This window comes from Dipodomys merriami, unplaced genomic scaffold (assembly GCF_024711535.1).
Source record: "Dipodomys merriami isolate MVZ:Mamm:240054 unplaced genomic scaffold, mDipMer1.0.p SCAF_13, whole genome shotgun sequence".
In the NCBI taxonomy this organism is placed as follows: domain Eukaryota; kingdom Metazoa; phylum Chordata; class Mammalia; order Rodentia; family Heteromyidae; genus Dipodomys; species Dipodomys merriami.
This window is the reverse complement of record NW_027202604.1, coordinates 11,676,478-11,702,162: the sequence shown is the minus strand read 5'-3', so window position 1 is coordinate 11,702,162 and position 25,685 is coordinate 11,676,478. Positions and strand designations below refer to the sequence as shown.

Below are 25,685 nucleotides of genomic sequence, written 5' to 3'. Positions count from 1 at the left end.
AAAGGGTCACCGATGAACCCTTAGGATTATTGGTATGTTTGAATACAACCCAGATGAGAGTAAAATATCATTAGAAGCATGTGGAAATTGTAATGCTTTTGTTTTCCAGTTGCACATTTCCTTTATGTATTTTTGGACATTTTTGACAGAGGAAGCCAAACGAATTTCCAACCTACTGCACTTGACTGCAGGCACAGAATTATGCACATGTGCAAACATGGTCAGTTACCTTGTGGATTTCTACACCATCGAGATGGCAGCTGTTCTGTTTCTCTGCTCACTCTATATAGTTATTATCACAGTGTATATAAAAATGGAGTGCCCGTGACCTAAAGCATCCAAATTTACTAGAACTGTACTCAATTTTTCTTAGAAGAGCTACGTGTTTATGTTTTTGAAGGCAAGAGAAGAAATTCAATAGAATACTGTTTACTTCTTCTACTCTTTTTGCTAGCACATTTGTTTTGGAGCTGGGGTAGGGAAAGCTGATTCTCAAATAGATGTCAAGGAACTGTCAATGAATCTTATTTTTAAAAAAATTAGAAACCTCTGGAGTGCAGAAGATCTTTCTGCCTGCTACCCAAGATGTATTAACTCACATTATTGTGTCACCAAATATCTTCAGAGGCATATTAATACATTCCTGTCCTTGGGAACACGCTAAAGTTCATTCATGTATCTATTCATCCCACCTTACCTGTCAAATAAAATTCAAATCCTTTAACAGGGAATGCAACATCACATCTGATACTAGCCTCTGTGTTTTCCTGTGCTACCTGATTTTGCTCCAAGATCTTGGGAAACACCTTGTATTTAAAAACTCTAATTGTTCCTAGGCTCTTAGACACATCATGTACAGCCCCACTTGTGTTTTATGTTATTTGTCAGCTTCTGACCCATTACATGAATCACGTCAGAATTAAGAGAGGACATGGGGTCTCCTTCTTGGCTGAACTATCCAGGCTTCCCTATATCCCAATATATCCTCATTGACCAAGCTCTTACATATAAGCCCTGCAGAATTCACTTATCACTTCTGTCACCTTTCTCTTACATGGATCCTTGGATATACAGTTCATGTATTCTGCAGAACTGGCTGAAGCATTCAAGTTGAATGATTTGTTTTAATAGGCTCTACTATTTTTCCACTGATGACCGTTAAAATAATTGAATTTCTTCTCAGAGAAGCACAAGATCATATGATCTGGGGGAGGACAAATGTAAAATATATTGCTCATTTATTTTATTTTATTTTAGTATAATATGTCTATAGGCACAAAGCAAGAGGACAGAGAGAGGTTCGCATGTTACAAACTAGGTAAAATGTATGATAAGAAAAGACAAGAGAGATTGTCAGAGAACTTTCAGAAAGTTTGTACTGCTTCTTAATATAAGGAATCAGGATACTCCATCAGAGCAGATGCATGGGTAAGAATCCTTTGTACAGCTACTTAAAGATAATAATAGCAATAGTAATAGTAATAATAATAATAATAATAATAATAATAATAAGGGATCCACCTTGGAGGACATCTAGGGGTTTGATGAGTTACTTTTTGCCTGAACTTTGTCTTCTCCACTCTGGCCCTTGGCTCCCCTATTTACCTCCTTTCCAGCCCCAGCCACAGAAATCAGATGGGTCTCTTGGTGACTCACCAGCACTGAGGTTCTTGGACTTCGGGACCGCTCTCTCCATCCTAAAATTATTCTGACTCCACTCTCTCAGGCCATGGTCTCCCTCTAAGCAAGTCCTGTGGCTTCCTAAGTCTGACACACGTCTGACGTTAGCGGTTTGCTGCCGTCACCCAACCCTCCATGCGCTCCGTTTGTCCTCACAGTACCTTTCTGCAATGTCCTGATGTGTGTTAAACATTCAAAGAATTAACATTTGAAATTTTCTCAGATTCCAAAGAGCCTTCATTCTGTTGGGGGAAGAGGATTTTGCTGGTAACTGAATTGGTCTTTGAAACACAATCGGAGGAATAAGTTTATTCCGCTAGTGATGAAAAGTTTACTTAGGGAATGCATGTATCAAACCTAAGCCCTGGGAAGGCATCTTAGAAAATCTAGTGTCTGAGCAGTGGTGGGTGTTTGGGAAAGACAGCTGGACAGATTACGGGGAATAGTAAAAGGACATTTTTGGAAGAACTTACAGTAATCCCTTTTCCCCCCTACACTAGCGCGTTTTGTAGTTTTAGTCAAAAAATATTGAGTGGAAAATTCCGGAAATAAACACCTTACAAGTGGTAAGTTGTGCTGTCTTCTTAATAGCATGATAGCGCTCATGTCACCCTGCTGCATCTCTCTCAGGCCAACAATCATCTTTTAGTCCAATGTGTTCACACAGTACATGCAATCCACTAGTCAGTCATTTGTTAGCTATTTGGTTATCAGATCCACTTTCAGATGAGCACATTGTTTGTTCTCAAGTAACTTTTATTTTTCTCATTATAACCTCAAAGCAAAAATTATTTCACAATATCTCTATGGTAATATGGGGATAAGGTTTAAGTGCATATCTTTATTCTTATAGCATATGGATCATTTGGATACAGATTGAAGGTATACTTACAAGCTTTCAAGTGCTTAATTAATTAACTAGTTAATTAACTAGTTAATTAATTAATTCAGAGGTAGGTGATATTACTACATAGTCCAGGCTGGCCTCAAACTTGTAATACCATGTTTTCACCTCCCCAATGCTGGGATTACAGGCAAAGCAAGCACTATCAAGCTGGGCTCATGTGTTGAAATTTAAGCACCATTGTGAGGTAGTTAGAGGTGGAAACTGAATCTGACTATGATGTTCTGGGAGGATTAGGACTAGGAACTCCACTGGGATGGAGTCCAGTGATTGAGTACTGCTGGCTTCATAAGAAGTGAAGAATGCACTTGCCATCAGAATGCTGTGCCTACGTTTCAAAATAAGTTCTATCACAAGTATACTTGAAAAGGAGGAAAAATGTATACACTATAACTCTACCCTCACACATAGTGAGCCTGATTAAGAGGTAGAAGACTTTTGAGAAATGTATTCATTGGATAAAAAGTTTTGTACACACATTGGACCTCACTGGAGGCACTAGATATGGCAGTATGCATTTGCCCGCATGTTCACTGAACTGTGGGAGTTAATTAATATACAATGTGGCAAACACATGAATGAACTGAAGAATGAATTCCACCCTATCCTGTGTTTGAGAGGTAGACGGTTCCTCATCCTACCAGATACATAGAAATATAGACACATATATAGTGCAAACTTCACGTGATTGCATTCCTGTACTTTAGCACCTGGAATGTGGGTGCCCAATGGCTTTTTTTTTATGAAAGAATGACTATTCATAGGCAACAAAAAGTTCTAAGATAAGAATTCTGAGAGGGCTACTAATGCTGTTTAATAAACCTTTTTTCCAAGCGTCCCTACTAATTATGTGTACCATGAAAAGCAGTACCACATATGCAGAAGTTTGTTGCTGAAGTTAAGGAAATCCAAGTCTAGGAATATTATGTCATTTGAAGGATTTAATTCTTATCATAGTATTAATAAGATCTCAATTTCCATAGGTGCATTCTGAGAATCCCATGATGAAATTTCTGTACAAATTTATGACCGTTTTACATAAGCTAAAAGTAAGTCAATTCTAATACCACATGTATGAATTGAGTTTAGTATTTGTTCCTGTGTAGACAAATCATTTCTTTACTTCTCAGATGGTTTTGACTTGCGGTTGATGGTATATCGGAGGCTAACTCATTCACACATCATACATGTCAACAGTATTTATTCAACAAGTTTTCATGCTTTCAACAACCATTCACTCATCAAATACCCACAGACTTATATTTCTGCTCTTACACTGTGCCAGGGCACAGGGATGGCCATCTTCTCTTTATCCTTTTCATCCTTTCCTGGCAGTATCATCCAGTCTTATAGAGTTACTGGCATCTGCAAAGGTTGACTTCCAAGCAAATATGAAACACAAGCATCTTCTAAGAATTTCAGACCCATATGCCCAGGCTTCTATAAAACATTGTCAGATCACCACTCCAATGACTGATAGCCACTATCCATATTGACCACTTCCAAACATTCACCCATGCATAGTTTTCCAATTTGTCCTTGTAAAAGTTAGTAGTCTTTATTTTCTCTTACATTGATGAGCCAACAAGCCATCAGGAAATGTTACTGACCCAATATCTTATAATTATAGAATCTGGCCACATTTCATAACACCTCCACTGCTTTTACTTGGCCTAACCCATTACTTCTTTTCTCAGTCCTTCATTGGCTTCCTGTCTGCTTACTTTACAGCTTATCCTTTCTCTGAAGCCTCTTCTCTACACATCATCTATAGTGAATCTCATAGTAGGTGAAATATTGTTACTTCAAAGGTATATTATATATGTCATATTGAAAGTGCTTATAATGCTCTATAAAGTCTTGCTGAATGTAGATAGAATTAGAACCTAAGTTATCTTCTTGACTTTAAAGCTTTGTTATTCAACATTTATTGGCTCTACCACATTGGCCTTATTGTTTTGCGTGATAACTACAAGGGACCTGATACCTTTGCCCCTTTGCACTTTCTGCGATTTTCTTAATCCAACCCCTAGAGTAATGCCTGCAAAATAATAGGCATTGAGAAATATATTTAAAATATTAAATGTATTCATTTTATTAATGACTGGTTTCTGTTAATCATGGTGATAAAGAAAGAACATTCTTTTTCATTTGATTGACAAGACAAGTAAAAGCAGGTTTCAGCAATAGAGTTGGGAATTAGTATCGTGTGCTATGTGAAAATAAATCAAGCTGCACATCATTTGGTCTTATGGATAGAAATTCTCTCAGGAGAATGTTTGAACAGAGACCCAAGTGTTGAACTGAAACAATGCCAGTAGAGAAATTCACTTAGAGAGTCTTATCTCCAGGAGAATTCTAGTCATATGATAGAGGTGAAGACCATAAAGGTTAAAACACTCACAAATGGAGAAGTAAATAAAGAGCTGTTTGTGAAAGGTTGTATCAACCATGAGAGGCAAAATAGAGAGAGACTGAAGAGATAATAAAGGAGAATCCAATATTGAGAATGGATTGTCCATTGGAAAACCTCAAGTCAGCACCACTGGATAAAATTTTATTGCTACAATATAGACAGGAGAGAAAGGCAAACTAAGCTGAAAGACAGGGGAAGGAAGGGAAGACATAACTGTGCTATGCTAACTCAGTGCTAGATCACTGCTGTGTGCAGTGACTGGAATCTGAAAGGACAAACAAGCTCCCAAACTGTGGCCTGCAGTACCACTTGGCATCTGTATTGCTTGAAATTTAAGACAGCTGCTACAAAGCATGGATAAATTCAATCTGGGTAAATACTTTCCACAGAACACCATCCACCTCAAAGAACTGACAGACTATAAGCACCTAGAAAAGTACAATGTCCAGAAACAGGACAGCTGCTCTTAGCATGATCGATCACTCACATGTGTTTATGGAGTAACAAGCATCAGATTGCCTTCTAGGGACCGCAGAAGCAGCACACCACTGAGCAGGTGAGCATCCCTGCCTTCATGGAGATTGAATCCCAGTGAGGAAGACTCAATGATAATTTCTATGGAGAAAAATTAGGGAGTAAGGAAGGATGTAAAGAAGTACTGGGGGATGGGTGACAGCTATATTAAACTATAGAACACTGGAATAAGGGGTCAGACTGGTGAAACTCTAAGAGTGACAAAAGAGAACATGGAAATGACAGCTCGCTGGATCTTTGCGTCCAGAGACAGTTGTCACTTTTCAACTAAAGTACACAACTGTTTTGAGGGCTTCTTTTATGTTAATAATGAAAGGGGCATTTCTATCTGGCAAACAGGTGAACGCTCTGGTTGGCCTGGGATGAACTGACCTGCTTCTCCCTTATCTATTTCCACATTTGAAGAGGCTCTTAAGAAATGGCCTCACATACAAAAGTCAAGGGCCTCATAGCTAAAATATACTTAGAGCTCAAAAAATTAAATCCACCAAAAACAAATCCTCAAAGAAACAACCACCTGATTCATAAGTAGGCTAAAGACTTAAAGGAGGAAATAAAAATGGCCAATGGACACATGAAGAAATACTCAACATCTCAGTCCATAAAAGAAGTGTGAATCAAAACCACATTGAGATTCCACCTTACTCCAGTTAGAATGGCCATTATCAAGGATCTAATAACAACAGGTGGGGATTTGGCCAAAAGGGAACCCTACTACACTGAGAGTGGGAATGTAAACTGGTTCAACCACTCTGGAAAGCAGTGTGGAGGTTCCTCAAACGACTCCACATAGATCTCCCCTATGACCCAGCAATCCCACTTCTGGGCATTTATCCAAATGACCACAAACAAGGCCATACTAAAGCTACCAGCACAACTGTGTTCACTGCAGCATTATTTACCATAGCTAAGATATGGAACCAACCCAGATGCCCCTCAGTAGATGAATGGATCAAGAAAATGTGATATGTATATAATGGAATTTTATGCTTCCATCGGAAAGAATGACATTGTCCCACTCATAAGGAAATGGAAGGACTTAGCAACAATCATATTAAGTGAAATAAGCCAGCCCAAAGAGACATAGGCTCCATGGTTTCCCTCATTTGTAATAATTAATATATGTCTAAGATAGTCCTACCAGAAGATCACAATAGCTCAATAGGTATGTACATATGACCATATAAAATTATGCTAATCAAAATGAATTTCTAGATATGAAAACAAGAGGTTTTACTTTGTTGTTGTTATTTGTTGTTGTTGTTGTTGTTGTTGTTGTTGTTATTTTACATGCATTGTGCAAAGTTATTTCTTTTTTTCTTTCCTTTTCCCCCCTTTGGTTCATCCCCTTTTGTCACTGTATTTGATTTTGGTACCCTTTGTCTTGTATATAAGTTTATCTGATTTGGAAAAGGGAAGGGGAACAACAAAATGGTGAGACAAAGGACAAAGGGTGAACCAATTAACAGTGATAGAAGACAATATGTTGGAAATGAACTTTAGAACTTGGGGGGCGGAGTTAGAAGGGAAGGAAAATGGGAGAAAAACAAGGAAGGGAGTAACACTGAAAAGAAATGTATTCATGGCCTTATGTATGCAATGGTAACCACTCTGCACATCACTTGACAATAAAATTAAATTTAAAAAAGAAGAAATGACATCCGCTGTAGTTTCATTTGGATGTTATTATACTTCAAGACAAAACAGTTTAGGGAAGAGATACATGCACTGCCATTTCCTGTCCATTGTAACATTATTCACCATTCAATCATCAGTGTCAAACAACAGCAAAATATGGTATGTGTATGGTATACTTACACATTAGAATACTAGTCAGTCTTTAAAAATAAGGAAGTGCTGCCATTTGGAATATCATGGATAAAACTGAAGGATATTAAGTCAAATTAGCTATGCACATAAAGAAAAAATATGCCTGGTCTCATGTAGATGTAGAGTTTAAAAAGAATGAGCTCACCGAACTACAGAGGAAAATGGTGGTTACTGTCAGCTGGTTAAAGGATGAAAAGATGATTTGAGAGATGTTGATCAAAGGGAAAAACACAACACACGTGTTTTTCCTTGACAAATCCACTTAAATGAAGCCATTTGAAATAGAACAAAGTATACAATTACAAAAATTACTTATTTTCATCCAAATATAATTAAGATTGTGTCTGAGGGTTCAGTTTTTAGATAATTCCTAATAGCAAAAGGGAAACACTTTTTAAATAAGAGAACATGTCTGTTTCGTGGTTTGTTTTGTTTGTTTTTGTTTGTTGTTTTTTTTTGGTTGGACAAATTTCCATAAGGGGAAATAACTCTCAGCTGTTCCTTGGAGGCCAAACTGTTTTGGTGGTTTCCTGCTGCAGATTGGGCACAATTCTCCATTGATGGAGCTGAGATTGGTTCCATCACCAAATCCTCTATGCCTGAAGTCATAGTCATGTAAATCTATTTGTTTTTGGACCCCTGTAATAATGTCCTTCCTTGGGGAAGACCTTTACCTGAGCCATTACAAGTTGCATGCTTATTTGAGTAAGAAAAACCTGTTGGATGACTCTTAACATGAATTTTTCAATAGGACACTAATTCCTTACAGTATACTTACTGGGAATGGTGCTTATTAGCATGTCTGTGTCTCAGGGGTTTTTTGTTTTGTTTTGTTTTTGTGTTTGTGTTTTGTTTTTAAGCTTAGGACACAGATAATGCCTACCTTTCTGTATGTAACCTTGCTTGTGAGAAATATGATCCATGAGGAAGTATCCGTGACTGTAACACATCACACAAATGCAAAGGTGTCATTGGCAGTGAGGTCAGTCCTTTAGTGCCTCAAATCTCCTGTTTTAAATTCGATTATTAAGGCTTGCATCTTCCAACTACAGGAACTCAAAGGGACCAAAACCTCTAACATTAAACTACAGCGCCCCCTAGCCCCAGTAGGCGGCCAACGCAACTGAACAGCTGCATGAATTAGGTCCACCACAAATGGCTTCTTGTGCTTCAAGCAGGATCCATTCACTAAACTTTTGAGAGATTTCCGTCTGTCAGACAAGAGAAACACTGAAGTATCTTCCTCTACATTGCTTTTCTTTTTAACCTCAAGAAAGAAGTATAAAAAGTATACAAAACCTTACTATTTAAACTGCCCTCCTCCAAGTTGATTTAAAGGAAGGGTATTTCTGAAAGAACAGCATTAGATTTGTTCCAAGGTTCACTTTGGATCTGATTTTACCAAATTCTTTATAATCCAGTGTGTAAGACAGGAAGGCTGTGGATCAGAGTACTCTTCCCACTCAGAGCAAGTAAGGGGTTAAAGGGTGTTTCTCCCCTCCCCCAAAGATTAAACTGGAAGCTGTTGTGATGAGCTACAGCCCCCTAGTTCCAGTACCCATGAAAGCCACCAAAAGACACAGACTTGCACAAGGAAATAGTGTGGATTATTGCAATATCTTTATATAGAACTATTTGCTAACACGGCTTATAAAAATCCAGATGAAAAACATACCAGTTGTTCCTGTCCAGAGGTTACCATGTTTTACTCATCTTCAACTCTTCATAGATATTCTTCAAACCATAGATAGCCCATCCAGTAGGTAAAAAGCTTCTCCGAGGGCTGAGTCCTTAGGAAGTGGAGCTTGCAGGACGGGTTTATTTTTTTCATGTCGAGCATGTAAGTTATCATTTCAGGGCTTTAAGGATTTTTTTTCCCCCCTGTAAGTGAAGAGCAGCCATTCATGACACCATGGGAGGACCCAGAGACTTTGCAAACGCTTTGCTTTTCTTGACTGTTCATCTCGATTTGTGGGGCGAGTCTCGTCTTGACGTGATGTCAATACAAACGTGTCTCCTCTTTAGGGGGTTAAAGATCATTTCAGCCCCAGAGTTCCGTGCCTTTCCTCCTGAGACAGAAGGAGGTAAATAGGATGGTGTGAAAATGAGACTTGAGGTTTTTGTTAGTTGTTATTGGCTTGTTTGCTTGTTTTTTTTTTTTTAATCGCGTTGTTTCTTTCTCTCTCTTGGTCACACTAACTCAAACAATCAAGGATGAATGACTTTGGGTAATCAATCAGATCCTTTCTAAGTCGAAACACCTACTGCCCTAGAAATAGTTCGTTTGAGTTCCGCTTTTATGCCTCTTATGAATACCATCAGACATCACCCACAATAACATCAACCAACCTCCAACCCCGAGCCCAGGCAGGGCAGGGCAGGCACATAGCATCCACCCTCTTCTTCCAGTCTTCCCATTTCGGAAGGGGAGGCTGCGATGTAGGCGCGGATGGCCAGCATCCGCAGGAGAGGCGCTAGAAAAGTGCGTCTCATTAATGCCAAGTTGTCCTCCACCAGGTCCCCTCCCGTCCACGGGTGCATTTCCCCTGCCTGGCGGCCGAGTGGATCCCATCCAAGACCCTTCTCTCTTTAAGAGAGGACCCCCCCCCGCCGGCGCCCCTCCCTCCACCCCCCCCTTCCCAAGTCTCTGGGCTCCGTCAAAGCTTCCCGAGAGCCATGGTTGGTCCAAGCCGGCAATCAGAGCACCTCGTGGAGAGGTTGCGAGCCAGGGGGGGGTGGTGGAAGGGGGGAGGGAGGGGGCAGAGCCGGGGTGGGTGGGGGTGTCGGTTCGTAGTACTCCCGGTCCTGATGTCACTGGCGCGGCAAGGACATCGCCAGGAGGAGTCGGATTACAGTAAGGATGGGCAGGGCGGCTGGCGGCGGCCGGGGCGCGCGCTGCAGCCGCCGGGGATCGTAGCGCGCAGAGGCGGGCCGGCGGCAGGCGCGCATCCCGCGGAGAAGGAGGCACGCTCGGCCACCGCGGCGGCGCTGCTCGGCTCTCCACGCCCGCCGGGGACCGAGACGGCCAGGGGGACCGGGACGTGGCCACCGAGCGGAGCATGAAAGGGCTCTGCTCCGCGCGTCAGCCTGGGGTGCCAGCCGATGCTGCACACGCCGCGGTGGGGGTCCAGCTGTCCGATCCATGAGACACATGATGTATTTTGGTGAGTGGTCACTCCGGGGGTGGCGCACTGGGCGCGGGGGTGCGGTCGGGGGTCCCCGCAGCACCTCCCGCAAGCAGCCAAACCCTCCCCCAGTTCTTTGGTGATGGTGGTGGTTGGTGGTTGGTGGTGGTGATGGTTATTTCATCTTGAAGCGGCTAGAAATCGATCGCAGGCAAGCCACCTCCACGCACGGGCGGCTGCAGCTCTACCAGCGAGCAGGGGAGCTGTGAAATTCCCCGTGGACGTGTTGGAAGTTGGAAGGGAGCAAGAGACTGGGGGGCGGGGGTGAGGGGCTGGATCAACTTTGCCTTGATTTCTAGGCATGAAGTTGGCTTTTTGGTAATTATGATGATTTGTTTGCAAGCTAGAGGAAGAAGACGTGGTGAAGCCAGGGGCTAACTTAAACCGGGAGACAAAAGTTCCCGCACTGTTGCTGCCCTAAGCACTAGGACTTTGCCCCCCCCCCTAATTCGGAGGCAGAAAGGGCAAACGCTTTCCACCGAGCTAGTGGGCAAGTCGCTGGAAATACTCCTTCAGACTGTGTCTCCTCTGGCTGGAAGCAGCCTAGCACAGAAATGCATATTCTGTTAAACCTTTAGAGGTCCTCGGGGCTGTTCAATATGTGTGCGGTTGAGTTTTCGTGCGGCGGTGGAGACAGACCTTAGGTTTTTTTTTTTTTTTTTTCAACTGAGATGCCTGCGTTTCCAGAAAGCGTGTGGAGGCTCGGGTCTGAGCTCTGAGTTGAACACCCTAGCGGGCTGAGAGCTGTACATCTATGTACAGTAACTCTGCAACTTACTGCTAAGCAGGAAGGAAAAAACCCTTCACCAAGGAGGAAGAAAACCCCAGGACTAAGACCCCAGATCTTCTCTCCTCCTCTCTGTAGTGATGCTTTCTTTCTGTAAGTGCCATCCGGACATTCTTTAAGAGCATCTATCTGCGGTCGGAAGGTTTGTGGGAGCAATGGAAGGAAAAAGGGGGTTAGGCGGTGATTTTTTAAAACTAAGATGCAAATGCTCCAAGTGAATTTGGGGGTTGCTTTGGAGATTCAGTCTCGAGTTTTCTGGCGGATCAAATAAATATTCGGATACACTTGGATCGGATACCATTACTAGAGGCGTTTATTTCCTTGTGTGTTGTGCTTTTTCTTTCTTCTTTCTTTCTTTCTTTCTTTCTTTCTTTCTTTCTTTCTTTCTTTCTTTCTTTCTTTCTTTCTTTCTTTCTTTCTTTCTTTCTTTCTTTCTTTCTTTCTTTCTTTCTTTTCCTGAGCCTTTGAAACATTTGAGAAACTAGGAAGGTACCTAATTCGCAGAAGGTAAATGCCTGGGGTTGTCTTGACAGCAGCTTTGATATCCCTATAATTGATGTCATATTAGAAAAGAAGTCTTAAAATAACCCAAGTTGATGCCAGACAATCTTCATTTCATAGCCAAATTGAAGCTGAATGCAGAGTTGAGCAGCATTCTTTCCTGGGAATTAGTGATGGAGGTGGTAAGCTTGTTTATTAGCAACTAACAGAACGTTGTTTATCATGCATGCATTTTTTTTTGATAAATGAGGAAGTAGGTGAGGATCCTGTCTGGGGGGTAAAATAAATTCCAAAGTCTGAAATGATGTTGAGAGGAGGAGATTATAATTCTAGTTTAGGTTCTCAGACTTTTGCAAAAATTCCTTATGAGATTACAGTAAAGAAGTAGATCTTCTCAGAGAAGGAATAGAATCTGAGATCCTGGTCAAAGGGCATTCTTGCTATGGTGGATTATTTTCTGATGATTGGAAAATGTTCCTTGAGCTCACTCCTCTTATTAACTAGAGGCTAGACAAGCTATCTTGTGAAGCAGGGCGATTCACAGGGTAATTGGTTTCATTGTGTAATGCAAGTTTTTAATAGTACGAATTGAAATGTGATGTCCTACTTATTTCTGTTGAAACTTTACTCTTTGAAAGGCAACGCGGAAGTCACCTTTAGTGTCATGTCCGTGGTTCAGTCTCCCTATAAACCTCACCCTGGAAATGTTTTTTTTCTTTCTATTATTGGAGGAAATGATGTATATTGGAAATGATGTACATTCAGGAATGCTGTTTCTTCCAGGAGATACAGCCCCTCACTCAAGCTGTTAGACGTTCCAACTGTCTCTAATAAAATGTGTGGTGCAAAGAGCTAGGGCAGAAGGAATTGAGCAGAACACCCTTGGCATGTTCAAATTAAATAGCACCTAATGTTTGCCAAGCTCTAAGACTAAGCATGCAGATGTGTGTGCATTGCGTGTGTATGTGTGGTGTGTATTTCTGTGTGTATCTAGTTTTTTCTTTAATCTAGTTTGGCTAATTTTTCAAAGCAATGCTTTTACTTTGCAAATTAAGTTGGCCATTGCTCCCTTCATTTTTCAACTGCAAATGGTTTATGAAGTCAGGGAGAACAGGAGCAGGAGGAAAGGGTTGCTGCATTCTTGGGCCTTTCTGGTAATGTGTGGGAAGGGGATGGACATGTCCCCAGCAGGGAGAGATGAAGAGCATCATGATGCTCTAGTGTGGTGGGGAGACATTGATACAAAAGCAGAACATTTATTTCCCTTCTAACTTAATTTCTCCTGTGTTCCCCTTACACAAGAAGAGTACTTTCCTAAGCTGTCTGTCTAAACAACTATCCTCCTTTGAGACTGGACCCTTAGCCCTGTCCTAGCTCCATTGGAGTCCGATGTGCGTGTACACACACACACACACACACACACACACACACAGGCATGCATGAGTTGAGAGAATACGTGATATTTCCACTTCTTAAGACCAGGTCATGTTTTGAGTGCACCATCTCAGACTTACAAGACTAATGGGCCCTTTAAAATGACTTAAGCCTCCTCTTATCTCTTCTGATTTTAATGCAGTGTTTTCAATAATTGTTCCTTGGCACTTGAAGTTCAGTGATTTAAGAGTGTACTGTTCAGTCACCACGGATACTTTTGTTACTTATTCCATCGATCTTGCCTTCATGACTTGGAGTTAAATATGAGATTCATGGGTGAGAAAGGAGAGGCAGATATTCCCAGTCAGCAGCTTGCATGGAATCTCCTGTCCAAGCAAGGAGAAAATAACCCATTCTTGTGCTGTACCCTTCCTTGCCTCTAAAAACACTTTATAATGTTAAAAATCACAGATGCCAAGGATGAATAGTCATTAAATAATTTATCCAAAGTAAGAGTAACGCATCCAGGAGGCTTCTGCCTCCATGCAGGAAGAGGAGCTGTGGGTGTTTGTCAACACAGCAGAGAGCCAGCTAAGTTCCATTTGGGTGAAGAGGCACGTGTTGGAGGGCAAGTAATTTGCTGAGTGCAGCCCTGTTGGATGAAGTCTGTATCTGCACACTCTCCCCAACTGAGGGCATCATATTATCTGAATCGTCATCCCTTCCCATCTGGCCTGACCCCCTTCCCTACAGGAAGTACAGAAGGTAATGGCTGTGGTCATAGTAATACACAGTTGGCCCAGAACACTCCAGAGAGATGCTGTGCCTCACTCCTTGCTACCAGGATGGAAAACACAAGGCTGATTGGATCCAGGAAAGTCTGGTGTGGCTCAAAATCAGGATGTTTTCAGACCTAAGTCACCCAAGTAGACAGAGTAAGGCTAGAGTTAGCTCTAGGAGAATGTGCCTGAAAGATACAAATACATGAGCAAAGCTAAGCACTGTAATGTTGCTATGACTGGCATATTAATTATAAGCACAGAAAAGGCAAGCAAAATTTAGTACGTGTGATTGAGCCATTCAAGTTCAACTTGGTGTTTGGGACAGCTGTCCACAATTATAAGAGAAGTAGGAAAAATACTTAATGGTATGGCTATCATAATAAAAAAAACCAACACATCATGAAATAAGCTAGCTAGAAAAATTCTAATTCAGATTCCCAGGCTCCTGTGTGTGGGAGACACAGGTATATAGTCCTGGGAAGGTCTTTTGGGGTTTTTGGGGGGAGGATGGTTAGAACACTTCAGCATTTTGTACATTTGCCTGTGACTGGGTCACCAGCTTCCACCTCTAATGATGTACACTAGGAAAATAATTAGGCAAGATATGGGAAGGTAATATCAAAATACAGCAGAGAGAAATCCTTTCTTTTGTTTGTTCTTTTTTCTCTTTCTTTGTCCCTCTTGCTCTTTCTTTCTCTCTCCCTTTCCCTCTCTCCCTCCTACCCTTTCGCCTTTCCTTCCTTTTTTTCCTTCTTTCTTTTTCTCTCTCTGTCTTTCTCTTTCTTTCTCTCCATTTTCTCTTTCTCCTTTCTCTCTCCTTCCTTCCTTCCTTCTCTCCTTCCTTCCTTCCTATGTCAGTAATGGGCTTGAATTCTGAGCCTGTGTGCCTTCCCTTAGCTTTTACACTCAAAGCTAGCACTATTTTTGTTTGCTTGTTTGTTTATTTGTTGTTTGTTGGTGGTGGTGGGGTGTGAACTCTGGGCCTGGGCACTGTCCCTGAGCTCTTCAGCTCAAGGTGAATGCTCTACCACTTGAGCCACAGTGCCACTTCTGGTTTTCTGGTGATTAATTGGAGATAAGAGACTTACAGACTTTCCTGCCGAGGCTGACTTTGAACTGCAATCCTCAGATCTCAGCCATCTGTGTAGCTAGGATTACAGGTGTGAGCCACCAGCACCCAGATAAGGCTAGCACCCTTCTACTTGAGCCATAGTACCACTTCTGGTATTTCAGTGAGTAGTTGGAGATAGAAATTCCACACCTGTTTCTGCCAGGATGTGTTTGTGAACTGCGATCCTCAGCTCTCAGCCTCCTGAGAGCCACCAGCACCCACAACCACACTCCTCTGTTTGGAGACATTCAGGAGAAACATTTATCTCTAATTAATTTGTGGCGAGTGACCTGTGATGGGATTCTTTCCTCTTGTCCTCACTGACAAGAGGAAAGAATGATTTAAGGAGGACTTTGTGTGTTCAAATTCCCCTTTTCATGTTTGGAGTCATTACTGGTAAGTTTACTTATAAAAGAATCTGAGTGTTATTTTAAAAACAACCAAAAAATAACTACATAACAGGAGTGGAAACTGGGACAGGTGAATACAGCTGAGGACAGTCATATAAAGGAACCAGAAATCTTTGAGAACTTCAGGACCATACAGATTATCTCCTAAAAGTTCTCCTTGAAATACATATAAAATTCTTGTTTTAAGAAGACAAATTCTTCACTTAATATAATTTTTTCCAAGTCTTTCCATTTCCTAACAAATGTGGCGATGTCATTCTTTCTGATGGGCCCAAAGAAACATAGGTCCCATGGTTTCCCTTATTTGCAATAACTAGTATATGTCTGAGATAAGCAGAAAAGGTCAGATAAGATGATGTTAAGCGAAATGAACCCCAAGATAAGGACACAAGTGTTTTTTTTTCTTTCTTGCTATTGTTTCTAACATATTTATAAGGTACCACGTGGTTTTTTTTATTGCTTTGTATGTCCCTCCCCCATGGTATAACCCCTGTTTTCACTGTATTTGATGTTGGCATAATTTGGGGAGGGGAAGGAAAAAAACAAATTGTTTAAATAGGGATACAGGTGGACCCATTGCAACAATGAGATGTACAAGATGCTATGTCGAAAAACGAACTTTACAATTTAGGTGGGGGGGGGATGTAGTTGTGGAGATGGGGAGGGAAGGGATAGTAGGGGAAAAACAAAGGCAGAGGCAATAATGCTTGATAAGAAATGTACTCATTACCTTGCTCATGTAATTGTAACCCCTCTGTACAGTATTTTCACAATAAAAAACATATAAAAAAGACAAGCATGGCAAATAATAGGATATTATACAAAGAATAAATGTTCTTTTTGAAAACATGAAAAAGGAAGACAAATTCTTTTCCAAATTTGATCAATATACCAGTAATACAGATTTTTTTAAATACAAATTTAAAATTAAAGACAAAATAGTTGTTCTCTACCTCCCTCTCTCGCTTCCTGTCTCTGTCTCCGAACAACCTTCTGAGATGCTGTAATTATATGGAAATAAGTTTATTTAAGGGATAAGTTCCAAAATTCATGAGATAATGATAATGAAGTCTTACAAATTTACTCTTTTGAGGGTGGCATAATTGTTCCCAAAAAAGGAAAACAAATAAAAATTAAAGTTAGTGGTTTCTGACTTCACTTCTTGTAGATGTGGTCACAGCTGCTTTTGAGTGAGACCTCCCTCGATAGGTGAGGTTGATTGTGTATGTACGTGTGTGTGCGTGTTTGTGTGTGTTAAACACTAACACAGCCAACCGCACCTTATTACGTAAATACCCCCACATTATTCCTCATTCAAAGCCTTTAGATATTTCTGAATCTTTTCACATCAGTTAGACCCTAACATTTAAGTATTGGTTTAATAAGATAGATACTAATTTGGAGTGTAGCTGGCTTTCAGGTACAACCATTATTCTATACCCTATAGATTTTAGAAATTGAGGCATATGGATAATTCTCAAGACTTCTCTTGCGCAAGCAGAAACCCATTTCTATGTTGACCTTGAGAAAGGGATGTTACTATTTGTATTACACTATGAAAAGCATGTACCTCAACAACAAAGGTCATAGTCACTGCCCCCTCTCTTTCTATCTGTCTCTCTTTAAAGAAGCCATTACATACCATTTCCCACAAAGATTAGTTTTGCAACAGAATTTCACACATGATTGGTGACATTAAGAGAAAAAAAAAGTACAGCCTAAGAGGAGGCTAGAAATATCAAAGCTGAAAGTGGTTGAGATCATGCTTGAACCAAATTGCTAGGGTTGAAAATAGGAAGACACTTTACTCTGTCACAGTGTTAAAATACTTAGGAAGCAGCTGGAAGTCAGCCCTCATTGAATGCGAACTCCAGGTTTAGGCAGACTTTAAAGTAGAAGATTTTTCCATGACACACTCTCATTACAAGAGCCTCCAAACAAAGCATGGGGCAAACACAGTGGGCCCCCTCCTCCTTTTTACCACGCATTCAGGTTTGTCTTTTGTTTTCTCGCTTTTATAACACAGTTCTGTTATTTGGGAGGAAGAAAAGCAACCTAGTTCTTTGAGGAAATCTCAGCAGCATTGATGCTCAGAAGAAATGCTGTCTGTGCCAAAGCATTTGACCTAGAGAGAGGAATGGGGATGGGGAGTGTGGATAGTGTTTTCTGCATTGAACATTTTTAATGGATCAACACTGCTCCATCTGTACCCTAGGACTCTACTCATCACCAGGCAACTTTAAATGGGTCTTGGAAGTCAGAGAAGATGAAAGGCCACTTCTAGACTCATTCCCAATGGCTAAGGTTTACTGTAAAGCCAGAACATTTGTGATGAAAAGAAAAACAACCGTTTTTGCTCCTGAAACATTTCCTTCTTCTATTCCTTCCATTCCATTCTTTCCTTTCTTCCTTTCTTCCTTCCTTCCTTCCTTCCTTCCTTCCTACAAGCACACACACACTCACACAGACAGACAGACAGACAGACAGACAGACAGACAGACAGAGCTGACAATGCCTAGGGAGGCCACCAATTTGGAAGGTCTCATTTGTGATGGCAGTAGAGAAGCAAGTTAATTTTCATGAATATTTGCAAGATTTTTGACAAAAGGATTCTTCACCTTTTTGGTTTTCATACTCACTCATTTCCCTGGTGAGGTAGGGAAATACGCCTGGCAGATAGCTCTCAGGGTAAAATGCAATCATGAATGTAAATGTGCTTTGATAAACATGATTTCTCACACTTGTATAGCCATTTGTGTTTTTAATAATCCTCAAAAATGACCCATTTCATGAGGTAGAAAAAGCATGATTATTCCTATTTTTAGGAGAGACATTGGTGCCTCTGATGATTGAAACAACTTTCTCAATGTAAAAAGTTTTCATTCAGAACTTCTGAGACCCATGACAAGGGTCTTTACGGCAGACTATGGGAGTTTGGGGGCGCTTTTTATGAATGGAAATTGTTTATGATGTAATGCTAAAAAACATGTTCCAGTTCCTAGTTTAGAAGATTAATTCAAAGGTTTAGTATCTCAGATGTTTCTGTCTTGATTTTAGGGACTCAGAATTAATAACAAAGACAACATATTTCATAACCATTTATTCTGTTTATTTATTTATTTATTCTCCCATCAAATAGTTAATAATCAGATAATAGTACTGCTTAGAAGACATGAATCAGTATTATGGGCTAAAAAATAATTATGCCCCACCCAAATTCATCTGTTGAGTGAATTCCTGTGTAGCAGCATTAATCCCTACCATGACAGCATTAGGAGGTGGAGCTTTTGGTTTTTTGATGAGGTCATAAGAGAAGAGCCCCTGTGATGGGGTTAATGGTCTGTTCATAAAGAAACACTTTACCAGAGCCCCAGCTCTTCATGTTATGCAGTAGCCAAAAGATGTCTGTCTATAAGCCAGCTTAAGAGCCTGCCTCAAAACCATACAAGGCTGTCAACACGAACTTAGACTAGTCAACCTCCAGGGCTGTGAGTGAGAGACAGATGTCTCCTGCTGAAGCATACCAGTGGTATGGTATTTTGTCATAGCAGCCTGAACTGGCTGAGACAATTGGCCTCAAGCATGATGTAGGTTTTTTTTTTCCTTTTCTCCTTGTGTCTTCTCCAAAGTAGGATCAGATGTTAAATTTTATGTTAAATATATGGTTTTTATTTCTGCTCTCTTCTTACTTAACTCAAGGCTTGTAAAAAAATCACAATCCACTTATGCTACAAGTTCTGTGATACTTATAACAACCTCATCTCTACTGTTGCTCAAAATGGCAGTCTCAGCCTAGTCTTTATTCCATAACCCCTCCCCCAAAACAATAGAAGATAAAGTATGACCTACTTTACAATCTAACTGTTCCACTTTGTGGCTGGGAGCCCTTGGGCAAGTCATCTCACATCTGTAGCATTTCCTTTCTCTGCAAAAGAATAATAATGTGTCCCATAGTTCTATTGTGAGAACTATAGAATTTATATAAAAGTATATAGCACCGGGAAGTAATGGTATCCAGTTAAGTTTTAATTTTTTTTTTCTTTCATCCAACCCAAAAAAAGTACAAAAAAATGAGAAAAGTAATTATATCTATTGAGGTCATACCAGGAAATAAGAACCTTGCTTCATGTCCTATTAGAACCTTAAAGAGACAAGTATGTTATATAGATGAGCTTCTTTCTGACCAACTGAATGGGGGCTGGGAGGCACCCGAGAGTATAGAAATAGGTAAAACTAGCAGGTATGAATGGAGAGATGTGACAGAAATCCATAAAGGCAAACTCAGAGCACATAGGGGACCTCACTGTAGGCAGAGAACTTGACAGAGACATCTTCTCCCTTTTTCCTTCATCTGCAGTCCATTGCCTCTTCTTGTCTGGTACAGCTGAACCAGAGGCCAAATGACTGGCAAAAGCATCATCTTTGGCAAGAGCACATCATTAGATCTTCAGTTCCAGGGAATGATCAAAGACCCGTAGGGGGATTTTGCAGCAGGTACAGGTAACACTGTATAGCAAAGCTTGCACAATGTATGGCATGGGTCAATGAGAATCTGGAGAACACAGTCAGAAGGCGGTGGCTAAAGCAGGATTGAAGAACTCTTAGCCACTCCTGTCACTTTGAGTATATCCCTTGCCAGATTCTTGTAGTGCGACTTTGAACAAGTATCTATATTTCTCTTTACCTCATTTTCCCCTTTCATTTAATAGGTTACATAATCTATCAAGTTTGATTTCAATTGAATATATCGTTTATGATCTGCAGTGTACCATGTAAACAGGATTTGTGAAGACAGTGGAAAAATAAGTAAATTAGACAAAGAGGTGGGGGATTTGAAACATAGAAAAACAGCAGTTTGGGAATAGCTGTTAAGCTACTACACAGTTTAGAATTCCAGCAAAGATTTCGAAGTGTACCAACAAAGCATTGGTTAGCTCATCCAATAATCCTTATCTCACCGCCAGATCACCTGACCTTTGTCAGGTGTCTGTAACAAAGACAGGCAGGAGAGAGAAGGCAAACAGGGAGGGAACTCTAAGATTCCATACAACTTTCCCTTTCCATGCCAGAAGCTCAGATGGGGCTACACACATTGAAAAGTGAAAGAGTTTCCTAACAGTTGCTTGGGAAGAACAGAGTGATTTGCTATTGATCTTTTTACCTATCTCTTTATATTGTATCTTTTAAATGTGGCTTTTAAAGATGCGTTTGTTTGGCTAACTTCATCTTACTACCTATAAAAAATTAGGCAAAAAAAAATCTTCTGTTTCTTTTGGGATTTTTTTTTTTTGGTATGGAATCATTAGCATCTATCTGAGAGCTTGTTTGTGAAGCCCCATGACATTGCATAACTTATGATGCCCTTGTGTGGAAGCAGCTCAGGGCTCACTGCTGAAACGCATTCCTTTACAGTGCACAATATGGAAGGTGCTGATTAAGACCAGGTGTTGTAATTAGCTGTCCTGAGGAAGGGCAAGTTGTATCTGAAAAGACTGTGGGGAATCTGTAGGATTCATATCCTGAGAAAGATTTATCCGTTGAGAGGTCATTAAAGGGTAGGCGTCTTTAAAAATGATTTGTTTTTAAAGGGAGAGTTATACACAACAAGTTGTATAGGGTCTTGAATAGTAACCTAAAGCTGGGTTCCTGTGGGCACTGTTGTCTGATTATTTCTTATTTTTAAGTCTTTGTGAGACTATTTTAGTGAGCACCTCAAGGCCTAGATTTATGGATATCATGCTTTTCCTGGAGAATTCTTAGCACCCCTTTGCGATCAGCCTTGGGGCTGGTAGGTGAGGTGGCATTCTCCTGGGGAAGAGGAATGTAGCATACTCCTTCTGGCCGGGGCTCCACGAGCTAATTCCTGTGTACACCACCACTGCCCTTAAGAGGAAGATACATGACTCAACTCTTGGTGTACAATGGAATCATCCAGGGAACTTTGAAACAATGCAAATGTCCAAGCCCCACCATGAGCTAATAAAACCCAACTCTGGTGAGGGAGCAGAGCATCTTCAGTTTCTTTTAAAACCCTCAATTCCTTCTGCAAGACAGTGAGAATCGAGAACCACTGAGACTTCTAAGGTTCATCCAAAGAGCCTGTTAACCATTTTATGTGCTCATCCAAAGAGCCTAAGAGTTCCCAGCTTTCCCCCTGCCACTCAGGCATCCGATGGCAGAGATACAGTTAGCAGAACCCACCTGGGTGGATTTGAGTTCAGAGCCTGTGTTCTTTCTCCCAGAACACTACTTTCCCAACTCTCTCCCAGTAAAGCGCAGTCTACAGCATGAGTATGAGCCTGACCACAAAACACCTCATGACATTCATCATGGGCTCCCAGGTAAAGGTCCCTAAAGGTTGAGAATCCTCCTTCTGTATTATTTGGGAACATGGTAGAGCTAGTAACCAGGTTCCAGGAAGTATTTTAGAATCAGACCTGATGAACTTTAATGTTCACGGAAATGCTCTGAAAATCCTATTAAAGTGCAGATCTGTGAGTTTGAAATGGTACTCAGGGTTATGCCCTTCCAATAAGTCCCCTGGTATCATCATCATTATCATCATTGTCATCATCATCATCATCATCATCATCATCATCATCATCATCATCACCATCATCATCATCATCATCATCATCATCATCATCATCATCATCATCATCATCATCACCATCATCATTATACGCTCATAGGGTTGAAATCAGGGCGTCTTGGCTTGATTGTTCAGCTGGCACTCTACTACTTGAGCAATGCCTCCAGACAATCTTTTGGCTGATAATTTTGGAGGTGAAGCCTCTTGTACTTTTTTTGCCCACTCTCACTTCATCTACATCCTCCAGATCTCAGCCTCTTGACTACAGACTTGAGCCATTGGCACCCTGATCCTCTAGTGTCATCAATGCTGCTGACCCAACTTTGAGTAGATCCTTAGAGATCCTTTCACTGAGTTCCTGTTCTCTGCATATGTGTGAAATCAGATCTGACACTTGCAATCTGTTCCCCTATCTCTATGCTCCAAGATTCTGAGGGGTCCATCTTGAGTTCCATCAGGATGACACACCACCCTATTTTGCCTGTGACCCAGAGGATTTTAGGATATGGGATTTGCAGTGTTAACAGTGAGAAAGACTCATTCAGACATGAATGAATAGCCTGAACCCTAACTTCAACACTTAACAGTGGGAGAGAAATTGGGCAAACAACTTCATCTGTTTGAGCCTTCGTTCCTCTAAGAAGGAATAATAGATGATTTTCAACAAAACAATCATAGAATTTAATGAGACAGCATATGCAACGCATTCAAACTCTGTCAAGACACTCTTTGTCGTTGAACGTTGGCATTGGCCACCTAGATATAAACCTGACTCCACAGCACTCTGCTTTTCTGCAGGGAAGGTGCACCTTCTGTCACATGTGACTGTGGATTTTCTTACTGCATCCAGCCTCTGGACACACAGGGGGCAGATGACCTACTGCTCATAATAGGATGGCTAGAGTGGAGTCACTCTGGTTCAGTGTCTAGTTTGCCTATCCCATGCATCAATACTAATGATTTTTTGTGTGCTGTTTAGGGAAAGAAAGGTCTGGCTAAGGTTTTGCCACCTTGGGACATTCGGATCTGGCTGCTGGTGTTCCTGTCGACCTTGTTTATCCATTAGTGTTTCTCTGAGCTCTGTGACAAGTAATGAGGTTGGTGTAGCTAATGACCATGTCTGGGATCTCCTGCCCTATTGTTGTGTTAACAATCAATATCTTTGAAACAATACATACTCAAAGAAAACAGGGCATTTATTGCAGCTTCCACTAAAAGTGCCCACTAAGAAGAAGCAAAAGAAGGCCTCAGAGTCCATGTGCTTTCTTGCTTAGACCCTGGCACAAAGACACTGGATTCATTAATAGTTGTTGAGTATGGTGCCAGCTGTGAGGATCACTCTGTCTGATGAGAGGAGTTTTCCAATAGAGACCTGAGGCTCTGCTTCCTCTTGTTCAATTGGCTGATGTTGAGTGAATGAGGCTGGCTTTGCCAGTCCTTACCTAAGAAAGCCAATTCCCTGGCCTCCTGTCAAATACCATCCACTTATCAGAGCATTTAGTCTGCCAGACATGGGCCTATTCCGTAGGACACAAAGTGAATGTTTTTCCCCCACGATGGGGAATAAGTTAGGCAGCTCTGAGCAGAAAAATCATTTTCCAGCAGAAGTGACAGGACTGAATTGCTGCCCACTGGTATTTTAGACAAAAACAAACCAAATGAGCCACCACGCAGAAGCCACTGTTGATTTCCTAGAGCATAAAATGTGATCACAGAAAGGGTACAACATAATCCTGGAGGCCTATGTACAAGTGTCCCATCTGTTCTCACCTCTTCTTACCAGAGTGATAGCCCAACCCATTCTCCATTAAATAGACAGGAAGATCGAGGCTAGGGAAATATGAAGTGCATGTATCTGACCACTACTAATATTCCGGCTAAAACTTAAAAGCCAAGTCCCGGGGTATGCATTAGATGAACTACCTACCGGAGTCCTAGCTTCCAAATCACTAAATAGCAAAAATAATGACAATTCATTCTACCTCACGAGGCAGAGCTGTAACTGCTAATAATAGCTGAGATTTAGTAAGTGCTGAGCCCCTGCCAGCCACTCTTTGAAGTGTGTCAGCTCAGCAAGTCTTCACAAACAGCCCTGTGATGAAAGCATTATCTGGATGCCTGCTTCACAGATGAGGAAACTAAGAGACACAAAAGTTAAGAAATGAGAATAAGGGAAGTAGCCAGGCTAGTCCCTTCCCTATGGTGTTTGCTTTCCTAGCCAAGTCCTCCACCCCAGGCTGTTTGTGTGTCTTTGAATATATCCTAGCTTCTGCAAACCAAGGAACAGCATTTCATTATGAAGGCAAAGCAGGGATTGTGGAAGAAGGCCAGAAGGGAAGAGGGGAGCAAGTGTGTGAACACAAACCCTCTGAGTCTGATAGGCCATAGTTGCCTCGTGCTGGGGTCTGAAGCTGGCATTAGGGAAAATATCCATGTCCCTTCCAGGAAGTCTGCAGAAGGGCAAAGTGTAAAACCTTATTCGTGGAACCTGCAGAACTACCCTGAGTAATTCTTCACAAATTGTGAGTTTTCATGCTGGTCATTATGATAGCTGGCTCCTTTTCAAGCTCAAAAAAGGCCAGGCGGTGTCTCACAGTCTTTACCTGTGTGTTTGTGCCTGGTGCTGGTACAGGAACTGCAGTGTTCCAAATGGAACCACAGGTTTCCTTCCCACTCTGTCCTTCCTGGGTCTATCAGGCAACTTGCCACAATACATGGGGACTTATATTCTCTCATCACAGATAATAGACAGAGCTTCTTTTAGACGCTTGGAGTAAGAATCTGGAAGTCCTCGCATGCCTTTAGTAGAATGTATGCATGTTTTTGAAAAGGTAATACAAGTACACTTTTAATGGATTATTATCCAAGTGTAAAACAGTGAAAACTAAATCCCTTTTCCCAGTATATTTTGTTGCATTTGTAAGACTAAATGCTATGGAAGGGTGTGTATAAGTAGGCTTGTTGTTGTTGTTGTTGCTCCTCAAGGCTATTGATCTACCAGTTGAGCTGCAGTTCTACCTTTAGCTTTTTGGTGGTTAATTGGAGTTAAGGTTCTCACAGACTTTCCTGCCCTCGTTAGCTTCAAACCTTAATCCTCAGATTTATCTCCTGAGTAGCTATGATTACAGGTGTGATTTACCTGTTCTTAGACTCTTCTTGCTTTTACATGAAAGAAAGCATCCTATGAACCTTGTTTTGTATGTTAAGTGATTTATCATGCATTGCTGTATCTTTTATTTTAATTTATGGCCACACAGTATTCTCATTCAAGGGTAGACTATATCTTTTTTCACTGTTGCTTTTAAAGGGGAAAAAAAGGATTCCCATTTTTTTCCAGTAAAAATATAATAAATATCTTTGTGCACCCAAAATTCTCAGTGTACATGGATTCCTGTATCTGTAGGGTAAATTCTTAGAAATAGAATTGCTGATTGAGACATTTTTAATCCACATGGGTACTGCTAAAACATCATATTAAAAATCTTTTACTGATCAATTACTTCATATATCATTAACTGTAGAATGACTTTTTCAAATTGATAAACCATTTATGTAAAAATAGCCTGCAGATAGCACAGA

At 41.0% G+C, this 25,685-nt stretch overlaps 1 protein-coding gene across 3 annotated transcripts in view; it reads left to right on the top strand.

Annotated features, from left to right (window-relative positions):
- Znf385d (zinc finger protein 385D) overlaps window positions 1-25,685 on the top strand; it is an 813,868-nt gene that overhangs the window by 479,163 nt on the left and 309,020 nt on the right. Inside the window, exon 1 of one of the 3 annotated variants that reach the window (XM_070018685.1) lies at window positions 10,412-10,528. The exons of 1 other annotated variant lie outside the window; for it this stretch is intronic. In XM_070018685.1, coding sequence (XP_069874786.1) covers window positions 10,507-10,528 — 22 coding nt within the window. In that variant the 5' untranslated portion in view covers window positions 10,412-10,506. Of the gene's footprint in view, window positions 1-10,411; window positions 10,529-11,295; window positions 11,430-25,685 lie in introns of those variants that run through there. One more of the 3 variants, XM_070018686.1, reaches the window with a different exon arrangement.